The sequence below is a fragment of the Podarcis bocagei genome, assembly GCF_964188305.1.
Source record: "Podarcis bocagei genome assembly, chromosome: 10".
NCBI classification, from domain to species: domain Eukaryota; kingdom Metazoa; phylum Chordata; class Lepidosauria; order Squamata; family Lacertidae; genus Podarcis; species Podarcis bocagei.
Window position 1 is genome coordinate 69,496,036 of NC_138135.1, and position 20,764 is coordinate 69,516,799.

General features: G+C 43.9%; 2 protein-coding genes across 10 annotated transcripts in view; both read right to left on the reverse strand.

The window, feature by feature from the left end:
- LOC308596474 (sucrase-isomaltase, intestinal-like) overlaps positions 1 to 11,413 on the reverse strand; it is a 92,614-nt gene extending 81,201 nt beyond the window's left edge. The window contains exons 1-4 of the mRNA XM_081211545.1: positions 11,300 to 11,413; positions 3,412 to 3,499; positions 1,515 to 1,617; positions 561 to 709 (exon numbers count right to left, since the gene is read on the reverse strand). Coding sequence (XP_081067671.1) covers positions 561 to 709; positions 1,515 to 1,617; positions 3,412 to 3,499; positions 11,300 to 11,345 — 386 coding nt within the window. The 5' untranslated portion in view covers positions 11,346 to 11,413. The remainder of the gene's footprint in view (positions 1 to 560; positions 710 to 1,514; positions 1,618 to 3,411; positions 3,500 to 11,299) is intronic.
- A 5,935-nt stretch (positions 11,414 to 17,348) lies between these two features.
- Positions 17,349 to 20,764, reverse strand: part of KIF21A (kinesin family member 21A) — a 96,583-nt gene continuing 93,167 nt past the window's right edge. For all 9 annotated transcript variants that reach the window (XM_081211403.1, XM_081211401.1, XM_081211400.1 and 6 more), the window contains 2 exons: positions 20,487 to 20,686; positions 17,349 to 18,562 (listed from right to left, as the gene is read on the reverse strand). In XM_081211403.1, the coding sequence (XP_081067529.1) occupies positions 18,469 to 18,562; positions 20,487 to 20,686 (294 nt within the window). In that variant the 3' untranslated portion in view covers positions 17,349 to 18,468. The remainder of the gene's footprint in view (positions 18,563 to 20,486; positions 20,687 to 20,764) is intronic.

The following is a 20,764-nucleotide window of genomic DNA, read 5'->3' on the forward strand; positions in this document are numbered from 1 at the left end:
ACACAATGGGCCCCACGTGATTGGCTAATTCCAGGATTCACCTGTAGGCCAATCAGGTTGCGGATTCACTTCCACCTGGAGCTGGATTGGGTGGCTCCTGTGGACCAATCAGACTGCTGCATTCTGAACCCTATTGTTCTAGGACCAATCAGACTGCTGCATTCTGAATCCTATTGTTCTAGCACCAATCAGACTGCCGCCTTTTGAATCCTGATCAACTCAGTACATAACACTAACTCATATCTGCACAAGGGCGAAGAGTATTAGCTAATCACCCATCTGATGAGGGATTATGGAAAGAAAATATACTCACTCAATATTTCTTCATCTGCATGTGTGCACCTGGCATTTTATCCCTTCAGCAAAGACAAGGAATAATTTGCTCCCTGCTATTTCTGTGACAAACGGAACTTATACTCAGGATAGAAAGGATCATTTTTCTTTTCCTTTCATGCTGAGCCAAGCTGAAATGCATGAGAAATGGTGCTCATCTCAGTTCCAACACTTCTTGTTTTCTTTTTTTTCCCCCAGCAAGCAAACTTAATATAGCTTGTACTCACAGAACAGTTCCTGTGGCTTTCCTTATGATTTTAAACCGAAGAGATAAATCGTTGACAAATTCAATGTCATAGCTGGTGTCAGCAGCAGCGAGAGGAGGGGATTCAATCTTGAGAGGAACTTCGAAGCGTTGGTTGTTAGGGTCATAGATCTATTTCCAAATAAGAAGAGACACATGCAAAATAAACATAGAGTTATCAGTAGGTTGTGCATAAATGATAGGCGCATGTCAATTCTGTATCCAGGGCATCTGTCTACCAACTCCACCTGGTACGCAGGCTGAGATCCTACCTGCCCACAGACTGTCTCGCCAGAGTGGTGCATGCTCTGGTTATCTCCCGCTTGGACTACTGCAATGCGCTCTACATGGGGCTACCTTTGAAGGTGACTCGGAAACTACAACTAATCCAGAATGCGGCAGCTAGACTGGTGACTGGGAGTGGCTGCCGAGACCACATAACACCGGTCTTGAAAGACCTACATTGGCTCCCAGTATGTTTCCGAGCACAATTCAAAGTGCTGGTGTTGACCTTTAAAGCCCTAAATGGCCTCGGCCCAGTATACCTGAAGTAGCGTCTCCACTCCCATCGTTCTGTCCGGACGCTGAGGTCCAGCGCCGAGGGCCTTCTGGCGGTTCCCTCATTGTGAGAAGTGAGGTTACAGGGAACCAGGCAGAGGGCCTTCTCGGTAGTGGCGTCCGCCCTGTGGAACACCCTCCCATCAGATGTCAAAGCGATAAACAACAACCTGACATTCAGAAGACATCTTAAAGTTTTTAATGACTGATGTTTTAATGTATTTTTAACCTTCTGTTGGAAGCCGCCCAGAGTGGCTGGGGAAACCCAGCCAGATGGGCGGGGTACAAATAATAAATTATTATTATTATTATTATTATTATTATTATTATTATTATTACTGACCAACTTCTTTCCTTGCTTGCTTTCTCTTTCACTCACCTTAAACCTGACTCTGTCCTCTGTCTGAAACTCCACATCCAACGCAAGTTGAGGAATGTCATTTCCATAGAGGGAAGCTGTTCCACGTCTTGACAGGGCCACCCTGGAAAAGACACACCACCATTTATCTTCATACTATATTGTCTGTTTCTATGAGCAGTCAGCAAGGAGTGAAAAATATTTTGTTCTCTGAACATTCGGTAAGCATACATCTCCAAAATCTCACTCTAGTGATCAGTTCATGTGTCTAAATATATCCCATCGAAAGAATATTACCCACCGCTTTATGACATTTCTGCAAAGTGTTTTACAATACAGTTTACATGGAGACTCAAGGAAATGGATCCATGAATCGGTTGGGATTTTAATCTGGATCGGCTAAATCAGGATCAAAATTCTACAATCAAGGTCTTATAATTCAATAAAATGCCACATGGCCACATAGGTCCACAGGCAGAGAAGGCATCTGGGACATAAATGTCCATTATTACTCTGTGTCCCTTCTAGTGAACCCTTTATTCATCCAGAATAATTGTATTGTGATTCAGTTTGTGGTAATTAAATCCAACTTTATGTCATCTAGTTCCCATCCAGTGAACAGTTTTATTGATTCAGAACCATTGCGTTGCAATTCCATTTGCGAAAATCAAATCAATTCTTATGCCATGAGCCAGGCTCCATTGTTTGTTATTAAAATAAAGCATTAATGGTTTCTACTCTCCAGACACTCCGGACTGGATCCTAAGATACCCTTCTGCTCATAGAAGGAGTTTTACCATGAAGGGTAGCACCTCTGATCCAGGAGAGGCTCTTTCTGATAGAAGGAGAGAGGGAATATTTGCCTAATCTCCCTCTCCTGTGCTACTCCATATGGTCCCACAATGTCCCAGAGAAGATTGAGGGTGTGGGGACAGAAGGAAAGAGGAATCGGCACACTTTGCCTACCCCTCTTCCATTAGCAGGTGTCGCAAGCACTCTTTCCACAAGTAGAACTCAGCTCAAAGGATATTAGACTACATGCACGGACTCAGCTACATTAGTAAAAATAAAACGTTATAAATGTGTTATAACAATGTGACAACAGATGGCGCTGTGGAGTGGAAATTGGAACTCCATGGAATTTTCCATTGTGAGCTTTAAAGTGGTTATTTTTCAGAGTGTTATTTTTATAGCTGTGTAGAGCCGTGAACTCCACATGAGCAAAGATTGACTTACTCTTTTCAATATCAGGGAGTATCCCCTTGATATAGTGCGAGGTAGAGGGCCTTCTCGGTAGTGGTGCCCGCCCTGTGGAACACCCTTCAGTCAAATGTCAAGAAAATAAACAACTAACTGACTTTTAGAAGATATCTGATGGCAACCCTGTATCGGGAAATTTTTAATGTCTAATGTTTTACAATTTGTATGTGCTGTAAGCTGCCCAGAGTGGCTGGGGAAACCCAGCCAGATGGGCGGGGTATAAATAATAAAAAATATTATTATTATTATTATTATTATTATTATTATTATTATTATTATTATGTGTGTGGGAGGCATTCCCCATCACAGAAGAGATGGATTATTCTTGCTTATGCAGAGCTCTGGGTGTACACTGCAACCTTTGGAGTGCAGTTTTGCCTGGGCTTCTGTGCGGGTAAATGTAGTTAGCTATCTTTTATCTTTGCTAGCTTAAGCATTGCGCAATATGCACAGTCGTTGCACTTTTCCGTTGCTCTTTGCATTGTTTTCAGCATTAAGCAATCCACATCCATTTGCAAAGCATATGGCTTCTTCACTATCAAGCAAGGCTTTACATTTGAGGAAAAATCAAGAGATATCAGAAAAGTGTTGTCTGTGTACAAAATATTAAATACACAAAGAACTGGGGTGGAGAGGAATAACAAAAGCTGACTTTTACCTCCAGCCTTTCTCTGTCTTCTCTGGTTTTCCGGTCAAAGAGTAACCATATAGTCCATCTTCCCTCACAGCGTAAGCCTGGCTTAAAACTAAGAGGGGAGAAACAGAAATTAGTGGATACAATCTTCCTGATTTCTGATTCTTCCGGTCATTTTTGCCATTTGAGAATAATCCATCAACTTGATCTGCCATTCTTCTCTGGTAGGGACTTTATCTTATTTCCATCTCTGGGCCAATAACAAAATTTTAATAAGGAACATTTATATCTTATCTTAAAGACCATTGTAAAAAGTTCAAATCGTTAGCAGCATTGGCATATCACTTGTAGTTTAGTGGTGAATTTTGGACACAATAGAGAGGTAAAAGATCTGGATTATTATAAAAGATGCAGGAGGAAATGATTAACAATGGGACCCACAAAGGGGAGGAGGGAACTCCAAGAGATCCATTGGAATCTTGTTTTTATGCTGTATGTTGGACATGTGACTGCAATTTTTTTATCTGAAAAACCAAATAGATACAGAAAGAAAGAAAGAAAGAAAGAAAGAAAGAAAGAAAGAAAGAAAGAAAGAAAGAAGGAAGGAAGGAAGGAAGGAAGGAAGGAAGGAAGGAAGGAAGGAAGGAAGGAGGTCCAGCTCCAAAGGCCTTCTGGCAGTTCCCTCACTGCGAGAAGTGAGGTTACAGAGGGCCTTCTCGGTAGTGGCACCCGCCCTGTGGAATGCCCTCCTATCAGAGGTCAAGGAAATAAACAACTTTCTGACTTTTAGAAGGCAGCTCTGTTTAGTGAAGTTTTTTTAAAATGTTTGATGTTTTCTTGTGTTTTTAATATTATGTCGGGAGCTGCCCAGAGTGGCTGGGAAACCCAGCCAGATGGGCAGGGTATAAATAATAAAATTAATTTGTTATTTTTATTATTAATATTAATTGAGGGACCTTGTGTTGGATACTCCTGAACCTCCACAGGTTTCTACTTCAGGCTTGATGCCGGACTGCATCCTGACTTGGGACTTGGATCGACCCTAAACCTCGTTTCCTGACCTTCGGCTTCAGATCTCAGACTGTGGACTTTGTGGGTGCTGAACAACCCTCAGTTTTTGGACTTGGTCTTGGCACACTTTCTGGCTGGCAGGTAGGCCAGAGGATCAGGACAGACTGTCACAGTAGCATAGAAGTGATTTAAATGTATGGTTTGTGTTATGTACTGAGTTGAATAGGATCCAAACTGCAGCAGTCTGATTGGTCCTAGAACAATAGGATCCAAAATGCAGCAGTCTGATTGGTCCTAGAACAATGCAGCAGTATGATTGGTTGGCAGGAACCACCCAATCCTGCTCCAGATAGAAGTGAATCCACAACCTGATTGGCTTACAGTAGAATTCCGGAATTAGCCAATCATGTGCAGCCCATTGTGTAAATAATGTATATAAAGCAGATACTGTGAGGGGACTTTCATTCATTCCTCCTCACCACTATGAGCTGAATAAAGAGCATGAAATCACTTTGCGACTCTGAGTATATTTCAGTTTGGATGTGCCCTAAGAGCTTCTGAGACCTCTTTTGGCAACGTGAAGAAGAGAGGGAGTGCCCCTCCAAGGTAGGTGCCATCATAGCAACCTTCCCTCTCCATTGTCATAATACCAACTCAATACCATTTGTCTATTGCCCTCTTTAGGATGATGTTCACAAATGCCACTCAGAAATAAATTACATAAGGTGGAGCAGGCAAGATTAGTTCCTCCCTAAGAATGAATGTTAATAAGAAGTTGCTGTTGCCACCAAACATTATATAAGGTCAATTAAAATCCCACTGCACGGAGCCTTTCACTTTTGACTAAAGCTTCTGGAAATATTAATTGCTGGCTCCCAAATTACAATTCAACGTAATTATCCCCATTTAATTTAGCAGTATATCAGTGATTGAATCCATCTCCGAAGCAAGGCTCTTTTCTTATGAGAAGCATGTCAAAGCTGCAGGAAGGTTAAGTCACACAATAAACCATTGTGGGAGTGAAGCTGTGGCTGAGAGCAACATTCACAATTCCAACCAAGAGATCTTTCTGGTCAGGATGACTCTTCAGTTAATGTGTCGGGAACTAGTTAATCCACTTCTATAGTATATGTATGACTCCCATTGGTTTATAATAGGCAGCGCTAGTCTTCTGGAAAAGAAGGTGCCGGAACTCACCACAAACACCTCTTGTTCTCTTAGAATGGCAATGGCGGCCACCTGAGAGGTGCCAGAGTTCCAGCAAGTTCTGGCTGAAAAAAAGCCCCGATAAGAGGTGCTACCTTGCAGCTAGCTACCCACCAGAGTATAATTTATGAACTTGGGGAGTCATGGTCCCAGTGACTGACAGTTGGCCAACTGAGTCCTACATCTGGATCTTGACACTGAGTCCAACCCCAGAAACCTGGAACCTTCCAAACCAGAGACTACCCATGAAACAGGGCAGGCCAGTGAGCCCCCGGGCCAGTCGCCAGTGAAGACGCAGCGTTCTCGTCCTGATGGGCCTCACATGCCAACAAGCCTGCTCACCATTTTCTCTATCTTTCTGTATACAGTGGATACAGTGGATACAGTGGATACAGTGTATACTGATCCGTGTGGGATGCACGTTCGCAATCCGCAGTGTCCGCAACCCGCAGCGACATGTCTGCGCACGTGCAGGTTGCAATTTGGCACTTCTGCGCATGCGCAAAGCACAATTTAGCACTTCTGCACATGCATGACCACCGAAATCCGGAAGTAACCCGTTCCAGGTTCCAGCGGTTCGCAACCCAAAAAAACGCAACCTGAAGCGTCTGTAACCCGAGGTATGACTGTATTCCCTAGGTCTGACTTACTTCTTCCACAGGGCCTGAAAGGCGTAAGCCACACCCAGGGAGTTTTTAAGGGCTCAGCACTGAACACCCATTGGCAGGGCTGAGGTAGCTGCCTCAGGCGGCAGATAATGAGGTGGGGGCGTGGCCAGAGCTATGATTATCATGCGGCCTGCTTCCTCCCCCACACACTATCCTGCTGCCCTCAAGTGTCCTTTCACTAGTATTGGAGAAAGCTTCAACTACCAGTCCAATTGGGGGTATGCACAACATGTCCATTGCCTCAGGCAGCTAAATTTCTTGAGCTGGCCTTGATTAGTTAAAGGTAAAGGGGACCCCTGACCATTAGGTCAAGTCGTGGCTGACTCTGGGGTTGCGGCGCTCATCTCACTTTATTGGCTGAGGGAGCCGGCGTACAGCTTCCGAGTCATGTGGCCAGCATGACTAAGCCGCTTCTGGCGAACCAGAGCAGCGCACGGAAACGCCGTTTACCTTCCCGCTGGAGCAGTACCTATTTATCTAGTTGCACTTTGACGTGCTTTCGAACTGCTAGGTTGGCAGGAGCAAGGACCAAGCAACGGGAGCTCACCCTGTTGCGGGGATTCGAACCGCCGATCTTCTGATCGGCAAGTCCTAGGTTCTGTGGTTTAACCCACAGCGCCACCCGTGTCCCTCGTGGCTTTGATTACTGGGGGGGGGGGGAGTCTGTCCCATGGGCCCTGGCCTGATCACCCTTGTTTCCTAGTTCCTGATCTTTGAGTAGCTATTAGACAATTACTCCCGGCCAATCCTTTGCTCTTGCTGTCTGCTCCAGACTGCTTCCTCCAGAGTCCACCATGGGCTCATACTTGACACCAAGGAAGATAAGTGGAAGAGGAGATGATACCTAAGGCTGCATTTTCATGAACACTGACTTAGGATCTGGCCCACTTTTGAATGTACAGACGTTTGTGCTCCTTTTCAGATGCAACTAATATAACTAAGTTGTGGGGATGGCACTATTGTACAGTCAGTGGCGTCTGGTGAAATTTTTCCTAGGGAAACAATTAGGGCCAGAGGCGCCAACTTGAGAGAGCAACTGGGGTGGTGATGACGCCACAACATTCTGCATGTGAGGATCACTCCTTCCTCCCTAAGCTAGGCAGAAGCTGCCTGAGCTTTGGGAAGGAGGCTCCAGGCTTTAATACTTTAATACCCTAATTCACCGGGAACATTTAGGAGACTAGCCTAGTCCCCCTAGTTCACTGAGCGCATGCTACTGCGTGCAGAGCAGTAGGACATATATCTCTGACTTAACTCTCATTGTATACTTTGCCAAGCTGACTGGGACCAATGGGAATTCGTGTCTAACATCTGGCAGGTCCAAATATTCCCCATTCCTGCTCTAGTAGATCTCCGTATTGTAGGTGTCCATCAGGGGTCAGTAAACTCTTTCAGCAGTCCACTGTCCCTCAGACCTTGAGGGAGGGCTGCACTATATTTTTTTGGATGGAAAACAAATTCCTATGTCCCACAAATAACCCAGAGATGAATTTTAAATAAAAGCACACATTCTACTCATGTAAAAACATCAGGCAGGCCCCATAAATAACCCAGAGATGCATCTTTTAAAAAGGACACATTCTACTCATGTAAAAACACACTGATTCCTGGACCGCCCATGGGTGGGATTTAGAAGGCGATTGGGCTGGATCCAGCCCCTGGGCCTTAGTTTGACTACCCATGGTCTACATATTTCCACCTAGCGCTATTTGACTGGTCACGATCCCATTGCCTTTTGACAACATTTTGGGACTTCTGGCATTCTGAAAATGCTTCCTAACCCCACAGAGTAATGGTGAACTTTACAGAGATATAGCTCGAGTCCCAGCACATTCGCTACCCTCCCAAAAACAAATAAATTCTGCAGAATTAAAAGAACCTTGACATCAGAGTATTTGTTGAGCAAATTGCAACTATCACCTTTCCAGTCCACCCTGTTAAGATTTCCGAGTTCCCTCAATATGAGGTGTAACTGTTTCTCCCAGACCACCCCCAGAAATTCTTTCTTTTCTTTGGTGACCTGATGCCAAGAATGTTCGTGGCCTTTTAAATACTGAAGTTTACGGGGACATCATGTACCGATATTTAAAGTGCCATGAAAACACTTGATAAGCACAATCTGCATATTGTGCTGCCACAATTCTGGCAATTGCGCTACAGCAGGGACCCGGTTTGCTTTGGGAACTGTTCTATGGCATGCTTAGAATAACGCTTAATCCCGCCAGGCCTTAAGAATACTGTTTATTGTATTCCACTTTGCAAACAGAAACATTTTGAATGAGATCGTATCCCATACGCTTTCTCCCCCGTGAATAAATAAATACGTAATCCCACGCAATCTCTAGAGAAGGGAAGCATTTTAATTCTAGATCTGAACTTGCACAGAAGGTCTTAGAAGTAATAATAAAAACAATTTAAAACCCCTTAGCAAAAGCTTGTGCTGCCCACTGGTGGCTTTAAAAAAAAATCTCTCATTTTGGGGAAAGCAGATGCTACCAGTTATTGGTTTTTCACATGGGTGACTGACATTCTTTATAGCCTGCTGGTAAGAATAACCACATGCCATTCCCAAAGCCAACATTTGGCCATCCATTTTGGGGGAGAACGGGAAGGCACCATCACAGGAATTGAGAGAAGAGGGATATTGCATTTTACCTGCTTTAGCAGATAGCTGGCAGAATTGCTGCTTTTTTCCAGCTGAAACCAGTCCCGTTGTTCCTAAAGAAGAGCTACAACCTAAAGCACGTTGTGTGGGGAACTATTTTGCTGAAAGGAAAATCTTCCAAAACAGGAAGCATCTAATGATGTAAACAAAACAGGGGAAGTTTATTGTTAAATTTGCCTGCAAAATTTGCAAAAGTGCCTTCTTCAAGGGCATGTTTCTTTACAAATTGCTCAGAAACCATCCTTTTCAAAGAACCTGCAGGGTCTTATTTGTAAAGAGACAAAGAAGCCACTAGGGGAGATATTTGAACTGAAAGACTGCCAGTTAATTTATCAAAAAGCATTCATCCTTTCCAGTATCTTCTCCCCTTTCTTTGGTACTGCTTTGAACTCTCCTGGTATGTCCCACAGAGGAACTAACGGTCTGCAAATAAAAACATCCTGAAGATCCCAGGCCGCAGAGAGGTTAGGCTGGCCTCAACTAGAGCCAGGGCCTTCTCGGCCGCGGCTCCAATCTGGTGGAACGCTCTGTCACAAGAGACTAGGGCCCTGCAGGACTTGACATCTTTCCGCAGGGCCTGCAAGACAGAGCTGTTCCACCAGGCCTTTGGTCAGGGCGCAGCCTGACCCCCTCCTCTGGCAATCTGCACAGAATTTTGCTTAATGGTTGCCACCAATTTGATTTTAATTAATTTTTATAATGAAATGTTTTTAGAACGTTGGATTATTTTGATTGTTGTTAGCCGCCCTGAGCCCAGCTTCGGCTGGGGAGGGCGGGATATAAATAACATTTATTATTATTATTATTATTATTATTATTATTATTATTATTATTATTATTAGTTTGCTACTTATGATCGAAAGAGGTAGACATCCTCGCAGATCAATGGCTTGAGCCAAGATACACTAAAGACTGCCTCTCCCAGTACCTGTAACCAGCCTGCTACTCCCTAAAACACCTTCCTCTGTGCCCCAGCTGTGCAGGATGCCTGACTGACTGGGACAAGACCATGGGCCTTCTTGGTGGTTGCACCAGATTACTGAAGGTTGATTTGGCCCTCTCCTTTACTGCCTGGTGAAAGCTTCCCTGTTCCAGCAAGCTTTTGTCATATTAGGCAGACGAGGGTTTCTTTTCTGGGGAGTCTCTGAATTTCTATCTCCTCATACTGTTTGTATATTGTTCTTATGGATCACAGCACTTTGAACGATTGTAAACTGCTCCAAAAAAATGGAATGCATTGGAAGGGTGGAGATACAGACACCGTTGAATTACTGAAAGAATGAAGAATCAATAACAGCTGTTGAACACAATCCAAGAACAAGAAAAAGGGCAGCTGCATTATAGATGCATTTTGAAGAAAGTCTTTTATCAAGGGAAACACAAATTGATCTGGGCAACTTTTCTACCGCAGTTCACCTTTACAGGCCCCCAGTACAACTTCTTAGTGATGTATGGAAGTGAGAGCTGGACCATAAAGAAGGCTGATCGCCGAAGAATGGATGCTTTTGAATTATGGTGCTGGAGGAGACTCTTGAGAGTCCCATGGACTGCAAGAAGATCAAACCGATCCATTCTGAAGGAAATCAGCCCTGAGTGCTCACTGGAAGGACAGATCCTGAAGCTGGGGCTCCAATACTTTGTCCACCTCATGAGAAGAGAAGACTCCCTGGGAAAGACCCTGATGTTGGGAAAGATGGAGGGCACAAGGAGAAGGGGACGGCAGAGGACGAGATGGTTGGACAGTGTTCTCCAAGCTACCAGCATGAGTTTGACCAAACTGTGGGAGGCAGTGGAAGACAGGAGTGCCTGGCATGCTCTGGTCCATGGGGTCACGAAGAGTTGGACACAACTAAATGACTAAACAACAACAACAAAACTACAACTTCTTAAAAGAGTATTTTTGTTCCATAACCCCAAGGCACATTTGACTTAAACAGAGAACTGCACATGTGAAGGTAGCAAAGTTGACTTCAGCACTGGAGCTGAGCAGGGGAATGTTCAACCGCCAACCTGGTGCCCTCAGGATGTTTGGGGTGACCAATTCCATTGGCCCCAAACTGAGGCTGATGTGATGGCATCCAACAGGCAAAGGGTCATATAACCTTGGAGGACCACTGCCAGTTGCTCTAGACCAGGGAACCCCAAACTTGGGTCTCCAGCTGTTTTTGGACTACAACTCCCATCATCCCTAGCTAGCAGGACCAGTGGTCAAGAGTAATGAGAATTGTAGTCACAAAACAGCTGGAGACCCAAGTTTGGGAATCCCTGGTCTAGACAATAGTGAACTAGATAGAGCAATGGACTGACTCAATATGAAACACCTTCCAATGTACCTCTATCCAACTATAAAATTCTATCTTACCTGCAAGAGCAAGGGCCAAAAAGTGAAGCTTCTTATTTCTCTCCATGGTTGAATAGATATAACACAAGCTCCTCAGACAATGGCCTTTTATAAACAAGATGTAGCAGGGCTCACAGAGTTATCTGCAAGCTGACACACTGCAAATATTTGTTACTTTGATAAGGGGGGGAAATGACCTTATTTGCAGGTTATGTAAGGTTGAAGGGAAGACAAGTTGCAAGTTTATTTGTAATCAAAAAATGCTATCTTCAAGAAAAGAAGGGGGAAGAGTTGCTTATGTAACAGAAGCTACAAGGCCAATGTGGGCATAGATTTGAAGTTTAACACTTGCGTTTGACCACAGAGATAGGGGCATGATCCTACTCCTCTTAAATCACTTTAATTAACACTCTCCCTACTATTTTGCACCCCACAATACATTACGGAGATCTTTGCAGTCTTTTATCACAGGGGATCATGGATCTAAAGTCAAAGCTCCACGTTTCCTCTGAGAAAATGATGCTGCAAGAATTTTTATAGAAGCAGGAAAGAGATGTTATGGGCTTTTTCATGGAAGATTAGGCTATGAAGGGCTACTAAGCACGATGGCTCTGTGGGAATATTACCTGCTGGGAATCGCAAGTGTGGCAAATGCTGTTGCACCCAGTCCCTGGTTGGCCACTGGGAGAACACTGCCGGACTAGACGGGTCTTTGATTAACTAGGCCCATTATCATGTACCAGAAGAGATGGCCTGATGCCTTATTATTTTTATTTATTATTATTAAATTTCTACGCCACCATCATCCAAAGGTCACAGGACCGTTGTTGTTGTTGTTGATATACCGCCCTATACCCAGGGGTCTCAATATAAGAACAAAAAAACACATACCATAAAAACAAAAACAATACCCAGCCCACACAGTTTAAAAGGTCATAGATTGAAAAAGGTATTTAAATATACTTTTCCGAAGAAACCAGAGGCCTTCCTCCTGGGCATAGTGGACCAATCGGTGTTAAAGAAGGATAGAACTTTCTTTATGTATGCTACAGCAGCAGCAAGAATCCTCATCGCAAAGCATTGGAAGACACAAGATCTACCCACCTTGGAAGATTGGCAGATGCAGTTAATGGACTACATGGAGATGGCGGAAATGACTGGCAGAATCCGAGACCAGGGAGAGGAGACGGTGGAGGAAGATTGGAAGAAATTTAAAATTTATTTGCAGAAATACTGTAAAATTTATGAATGTTAAGGACATTGAAATGAATCGCAGGGGCTTCAGCAACGAAGTAAAATGTTAGATTGGATTAACAACAGATAAATAAATAGGATATGAATTTTGCTAAACTAATTTTTAAAAAAGGGATACAAGAACGGGAGACGTGAGGAAGTCGGGAAAATAAGCTAATTGAAGATGAGAAATTAAGAAAGAGGGAATTTTTGTTTTTTGTTATTATATGTGTTTCTACTTCTTTTTTTCTTTTTCTTTTGATGTGTTTAATGTTTGCATGTTTGTATTGTATTTTTCTTTGTGATTTTGTATTTTCTTTGTATGCTTTTTGATTGTGAAAACTTAATAAAATATTTATAAAAATAATAATAATAAAAGGTCATAGATTGTTTCATTAGCTAAAGGCCTGGAAGAAGAGAAATGTTTTTGCCTAAAAGATAAAGATACGTAATGAAGGGGTCAGGCCAGGGGTAGGGAACCTAAGGCCCATGGGCCACAAGTGGCCCACGGGGGTCATTTAACCAGCCCATAAGCCACCCCTGAACAGAGCCACCCACTCAGAGAGTCCCCATGCGCTGTGCTAAACCTGCGCAGCGCAGCGCAGGGACTCACTTCCGCGGCACTGGAAATCGCATCTGCACTTGCTCAGATGCCAGAAATTGCGGGTGCAATCTAGCCCACAGAGGGATCTCCACTGGAGTGAACCAGCCCAGGTGAGGTAAACCTTGCCAACCCCTGGGTCAGGCGATCCTTCCTGGGGAGAGCATTCCACAAACAAAGAGCCCTGAGGGCTTTTGGGTATTTGACCAGAATGCTTGAAGGGCTCAACTGATTTTGGGGGGGAGCATTAGTCCCAGGAGCCTACACCATCACTTACCTGGATACTTGAAGAGCTGCTTTGTCTCATATGTGATCTAAAGGTAAAGGTAAAGGGACCCCTGACCATTAGGTCCAGTCGTGATGGACTCTAGGATTGTGGTGCTCATCTCGCTTTATTGGCCAAGGGAGCCGGTGTACAGCTTCTGGGTCATGTGGCCAGCATGACTAAGCCACTTCTGGCGAACCAGAGCAGCGCACGGAAACGCCGTTTACCTTCCCGCCGGAGGCAAGTATTTATCTACTTGCACTTTGATGTGCTTTTGAACTGCTAGGTTGGCAGGAGCAGGGACCCAGCTACGGGAGCTCACCTTGTCGCGGGGATTTGAACCGCCAACCTTCTGATCAGCAAGTCCTTGGCTCTGTGGTTTAACCCACAGCGCCATCCGCGTCCCTATATGTGATCTATTCCTGTGTTAATTTTCTTACCTGCAACCCAATCTCTGAGCAGCATGGGTTTCATTTATTTTGTATGGTGGGGTTGTGGTTCAGAGGTGCTGAAGACAAGGCCTACAGAGCTGTGGAACTGAAGGGATATTTAGTTCAATCTCTGGCTCGTAAACAGACTGAGTGTTTCCTGTTGCAAGGGAGGGCATGTGTTTTTCTGGGTCTGGAACTCTGGATTACAAAAGCAAGGGGAAATAGGTAAGTGATTCCTGTGGTGACTAGGCCTCGCTCAAGCTATGGACTGCGGTGGAAAAAAGGTGCAACGTACGATATTCCCTACAGCCAGCATCCCTGCGTGACCTTGCGCTGGAACATGAGGACAGTAAGGCTGGCAAAGGCTGTAGCTGAGCTGTGATCATGCACCAAGATCGTGTACCAGGGTGAAGACGATACAAGATTTGCCGGCAGCTCTGACGACCTTCGTGATTCTCTTTTCAGCTTTATCAAGGAATATGTCACTCCCCAAAAATAATTAATTGAATTATTATTATTTTTTAAAAAAAACCCAACACCTGTTTGTACAGCTGTTGGCCTCCGACTTTTTTCATTTACCAATACAGAACTGGATTTGAGTGAGAGAGAAAAGTAGTGCGAGAGAAAATATTGAATCTGGAGATGTTGAGAGATGAAAAAGAGGTTGCACCTCAAGTGCTGCAGCTCACTTATTTTTCTTCGTTTTCTTAGCTCCAAGATTCTCAGCAGTTCTTTGTTTCTTCTGGGGCCTTTTGACTTCTTTTTTGAGAGAAGGGTTTTCTTGCCTTGAATGTGTTGCTTCTTCAAGGTTGCAGCCATTTCCCTCTGAACCAATCCTTGGTCCAGACCAGGCATGGCCAAACTTGGTACTCCAGATGTTTTGGGTCAACAATTCCCATCATCCCTGACCACTGGTTCTGTTAGCTAGGGATGATGGGAGTTGTAGTCCCAAAACAGCTGGAGGACCAAGTTTGGCCATGCCTGAACTAGAACCTTGGTTCATGAGCAATACAGTGGTGCCCCGCAAGACGAATGCCTCGCAAGACGGAAAACTCGCTAGACGAAAGAGTTTTCCGTTTTGGAGGTGCTTCGCAAAATGAATTTCCTATGGGCTTGCTTCGCAAGACGACAATGTCTTGCGAGTTCCTGCTGGTTTTATCCCCTCCCCCCTTTTTCTAAGCTGCTAAGCCGCTTATCAGCTGATCCGATCAGCAGATAAGCCGCTAAAAGCCGCTAATAGCGCTAATCCGCTAATCCTTCAATGGGCTTGCTTCGCAAGATGAAAAAACCGCTAGACGAAGAGAATCACAGAACGGATTCTTTTCGTCTTGCGAGGCACCACTGTATTGAAGAGATTGAGCTTTCCTGTATACACAAACACACAGGCATAGTCTATTCCTTGGTGACGCTGAAACTTCACCATTTTATTTTCTGGTTTTTCCTCCCCTCTGCCCTCTGGACTCTTCTGGGCCTTATTCTCCAGATCTTGATTTTTCCTTTTAGTCCTCCTCTATTCCTTTTAATTTCTAGTCTTCATATTTAAGGAAATTTGCTTTATCACGGTTACATAGTAAAGCTTTGAACTAGCATGGACTGGTAGAAGTTGCAGGGCACAATTTAGAGTTAAATAATTGCTAAAATTCTTACTTGCTTTTCCTGATACAATTGGTGCTTGTAATAGTTAAGTTGTGCATTTTTCTGCTGAACAAAGTTTAAAGCGTGCATATTTATATCCTGTTTTGTTTGCCATGTGGTCATTACTTACATATAATGTTCTTTCTTCTTTCTCCAGGATTCTTTTTATGTATAACATGCCAATTTCTCTACGGTATTATTATGCTTATATCTTTTATAAACTGAAATGCACTCACTGGTCGTTCTGCTGACGTATTCCAAAAACATTTTAGCCTTGGTCCCTGTTTGGTCACCACCCTGTTGCCCATTTGGGCAAATTCAGAACCTCACTTTCAGGCTGTGAGAAATAATCAGAGATCCCAATACTTACTGTAGGTTGGGCTTCCTTGGTAGTCACTGGAGACAGATGGTGGTTGTGGCGATACAAAGTTTGTGCATACGTGATACAAAGTTTGTGCATACGTGTATCAGTGCCGGATTTACGTATAAGCTAAACAAGCTATAGTTTAGGGCCCCACTCTCTTGGGGAGCCCCAAAAAAATTAAAGGGGGGAAAAACTGGATGTACATTTCCAAAATATAAGATAAAAAAATAAAATAAAACCTACATACAGCAACAGTGTTTTGTGTTGTGTAGGCTCCTATGATGTAATTAATGGGCCCCGTCTGCTAGCCTGCTCCCTAAAATATCACTAGTTTGCTCATTTCTTTATCAATTACTTTGATAAAATACATATTTTGTTATGTGCAAATGGCTTTAGATATCTATTAGGTCCATAAATTACCATGTAGCATATAAAGGTAAAGGGACCCCTGACCACTAGGTCCTGTTGTGGCCGACTCTGGGGTTGTGGCGCTCATCTCACTTTACTGGCCGAGGGAGCCAGCGTTTGTCCACAGACAGCTTCCGGGTCATGTGGCCCGCATGACTAAGCCGCTTCTGGTGAACCAGAGCAGCGCACGGAAATGCCGTTTACCTTCCCGCCACAGTGGTACCTATTTATCTACTTGCACTTTGACGTGCTTTCAAACTGCTAGGTTGGCAGGAGCAGGGACCGAGCTCACCCCGTCGCGGGAATTTGAACTGCCAACCTTCTGATCAGCAAGTCCTAGGCTCTGTGGTTTAACCCACAGCGCCACATTCAACACAAAAAACCAGCGACAATTTGCTGTTGGCAAAGGACAGCTGGACATATAAAGGGCCCCATTACCTTCAGTAGTTTAGGGCCTCATCAAACCTAAATCCAGCCCTGACGTGTATGCAGACCGAGTGGCAGGTGGCAGGGCTCACAGCATTAAAACTCCAACAGATCTTCCTCCCCAATGCCATAGCTTTAGATTCCTGGAGACAGCAAGACAGGTCTGTTTCTCTTCTCTACTCCAGTCCCAAGACTGCCACAAGTTCCCTTTGTTCCCTCTCAGCCAGGTGAAGGGGGGGACACATATGCCCCCCTCCTCAAGCATCTCTGACTAATACCTCCTCTAGAAAGAGGTCACCAGCTTTTTACTTTTTCTTTAATTGTCATACATCCTTACCTATGATATACTAAAGATGGCAATCAGTGAGCTGATTGCTACATGCATTCTTCCTTAATTTCAAAATAAGTTTCCGCATTTTAAAAAGGTGGAGATTTCAGATATTTTCTTTGTATTCCCTTCTGCCATCCACCTTCAGATAATGACCAGGGTTACAATGGCACTCGGAAGCCTTGACACTTAATGACCACTCTTTGGATTAACAAAGGCCATTAAAGAGTAAGAAAGCAATCGACAAAGCACCCTTTTTAGTCTGAATGCCACAGGGTTGCTTACGTCTCTGTAAAGTACTTGGGTCCTGTGTCACGTTAATTTCTCTTCATGTATTGCGCCAAACAAAAGTAACGGCAATGAAAGTGTTCACATTCAATTGTGTGGGTCTTTTTTTTTTTTTTAATGTAAGCATCAACTATCACAAGCCGTACATTTACAAGTTCATATCCTCTACCCCACAGCAAACCCAATAAAACACTGTTCCTAAAACTTGCCGAATTTACAAATGAATGTTCCGAAAAGCTGGATAAATTATACAACCCTCTTGTTCAATATCCACACTCAAATCTACAGCAATTAAAAAAATCCACACAGGCACACTGTTAAGATAGTCTCTCTTTACACCCCATGTATTTACACACGGCCTTTTGTTGACACAGTTGCTACCGTTCTTTTAACTAACTCCAAGGTTCAACAAACATATCTAAAATATATTTAGCAGCATATCAAAGTATGTTAAAAAGGAAGGACACCTTGTTTTTCCTCTTAAATAAAACGTTGTGAGATGACAGAAACATAAGAAAAATAGATTAAGGTTTTTCTGTAAGAATACTGTGGTAGGCAGAGCACTAATAAAATGTTAATGACTCGACAGCATTTTAGTTTCTAGTCCTGAGCACAGAGTAGACACAGCTGCACAACTTTGGTCAGCAAGAGTATAATGCTAACAACTAACGCGGGTGGTATGGCATTCATTGTTAGCATGACACAGTCAGGGCAGTAATCCGTCTCAAACTAAGACTCCGCCCTCCCTTGCACTCCAGTCTTAGTTTCTTACAGCAGCAAAACATAAGTAAACTTTTTAGGACCCCCGCTGCTCTTCCATTAAAGGCTTGGGAAATGAGACAAGAGATATGCTGGCACGTTCCATACAACCATAAAGTGAAGCTCAGCTGAACAGAAGGGGTCAGAGAGTGAGGTACAGAGGGCACTTTCACATCCTAGGTTACAGGTCTTGAGACAACCATTCCAGGGCGAAAGGCTTCCAGTTTGTTCAACTTACAAAGCTAATAAATGCACACAAATCCAGCCGTTATATGTGAGGCAAGCATACCACCAACAGACTAGTGTTTGAAATATAGTACAGAAGGCAGTTCTTAAGGGCAGCAGTTTCAGCAGAATACGACACACTTAAACGGTACAGTTGAGCTGCATCTTCTTCTTCCTCTCCAGCTGCAAGCAGGTGCCTATGACGTCTAGCACTGCAACGCTCGTCTTTAATTACTGGCCACATCTTCGCTCGCATCACCAGGATCGGAGATCTGTCCATCGAAGCTGCAGGGAGCCTTCCAGATTCTCACAGTCCGATCGCTGCAAAATATTTTTAAGCAACCAAATCTATTAGCGTGAAGTGGGAAAAGGAAGAAGCGGAGAAAAGCCGTTTCCCCATTTATATACAGTAAGGTAAAGGTAAAGGGACCCCTGACCATTAGGTCCAGTCGTGACTGACTCTGGGGTTGCAGCGCTCATCTCGCTTTATTGGCCGAGGGAGCCGGCGTACAGCTTCCGGGTCAAGTGGCCAGCATGACTAAGCCGCTTCTGGCGAACCAGAGCAGCGTACGGAAACACTGTTTACCTTCCCGCCGGAGTGGTACCTATTTATCTACTTGCACTTTGACGTGCTTTTGAACTGCTAGGTTGGCAGGAGCTGGGACCGAGCAACGGGAGCTCACCCCGTCATGGGGATTCGAACCGCCGACCTTCTGATCGGCAAGTCCTAGGCTCTGTGGTTTAACCCACAGCGCAGAATCCGCAAATTAAAAAACCAAAAACTCTTCCACTGAACTGTTCCCTTAATCAAAAGCAGTCTCTCGAGAAAGTGAATGTGACGCAGCTCAGTGATTTTTAGAAACTTGCTAGCTCAAGCAGAGCAAAGATTCTCAAATGCGTCCCACAACAATTTCATTGCACTACTGTGAAATATAGGAAACAGACTGAGAAGCACACTGAAAGAGGCTTTATATCAGGCATCCCCAAACTCAGCCCTCCAGCTGTTTTGGGACTACAACTCCCATCATCCCTAGTTAACAGGACGAGTGGTCAGGGATGATGGGAACTGTAGTCCCAAAACAGCTGGAGGGCCGAGTTTGGTGATGCCTGCTCTATGTTATTGATTCTGTTGGTTCACTAGGCATAAAGACCCAAATAAAATAATAGCGCTTAACATTTATAAGTACCAAGTAAAAGTCACATAGTCATGAGCAAGCTTTTGAGCTGATCAGAATTACGAGGCTCCAGTACACCTGAAAACTTACATTTACACTAGTCCTAATAAGCTATTATGCTACGGCTGTGTTTTAATACATTGTATTAAGTATTATGGCATGACATCGAAGCCATTTGACAAACAAAGGCTCATTAACTGCAAACAAGTAGCTATATCACAAACTTATCTATTTTTATGCTTTTCCCTTACAAGTAGCTTATAGCATAATATTCAATAAAAATACATGTCTCCATATAAAACAATTAACATTTTACATTAGGTAGTTTTTTAAACCAACCCAACCAACCCAAATAATAACACAGTTTAAACCTCTGCCATCTATGACCGTAAATGTGCAGAATATTAAGTTGGTGGTTCACAATGTAGACAAACCCTGTGAATTTCTGCACGTACTGGAAAGCAAAGAAGATCACTCACTGCCAGCATAGACCCTATGCGGCCTAGGACCCACGTACCTACGGGACTGCCTCTCCTGGTATGCCCCACGGAGGACCTTAAGGTCCATAAATAACAACACTTTGGAGGACCCAAGTAACAAGGTGGTTAGATTGGCCTCAACTAGGGCCAGGGCCTTTTCAGTACTGGCCCTGATTTGGTGGAATGCTCTGTCACAAGAGACTAGGGCCCTGCGGGACTTGACATCTTTCCGCAGGGCCTTCAAGACAGAGCTGTTCCGCCTGGCCTTTGGTTTGGACTCAGTCTGACCCTTATGTTTCCCTCCCCTTACGGTTTTGATCTATGGGCTACTTTTAAAATGAGGTTGCATTTTAGATTGCATTCTAACCTGTATTTTAAATTGGTCCCCCCCCCCATTATGTTTTTATTGTAATTTTACTGGTGTCAGATGCCCTGAACCCAGCTCTGGCCAGGGAGGGCGGGGTATAAATAATATTATTATTATTATTATTATTATTATTATTATTATTATTATTATTATTATTATTACTGGAATGCTCAGAATTCTTTCCAGCTATGCAGCGTGTGCAAAGAACATTAAAAGCAACTCACTCTGATGCAGTAAAAATCTGGCCGGAATTGGTGCAGATGGCATTGATGGGACTGTCGTGTCCCTTGAGTTCGCTTATTGGTGCAAATGTATCTACGTTCCAGAGTTTCAGAATGCCCCCGCGGCAGCCGCTGAGAAGCACGGGGGAACCGGGCACAAGTCCAAGAGCACAGACCCAGTCCTTGTGGGCATTAGGAACTTGCTGAAAAGACATATCACAAAATCAGGTTGAGAAACAACACCATCCATAAGGAGAGGAAAGGTAAGCAGTTCAGCTCTG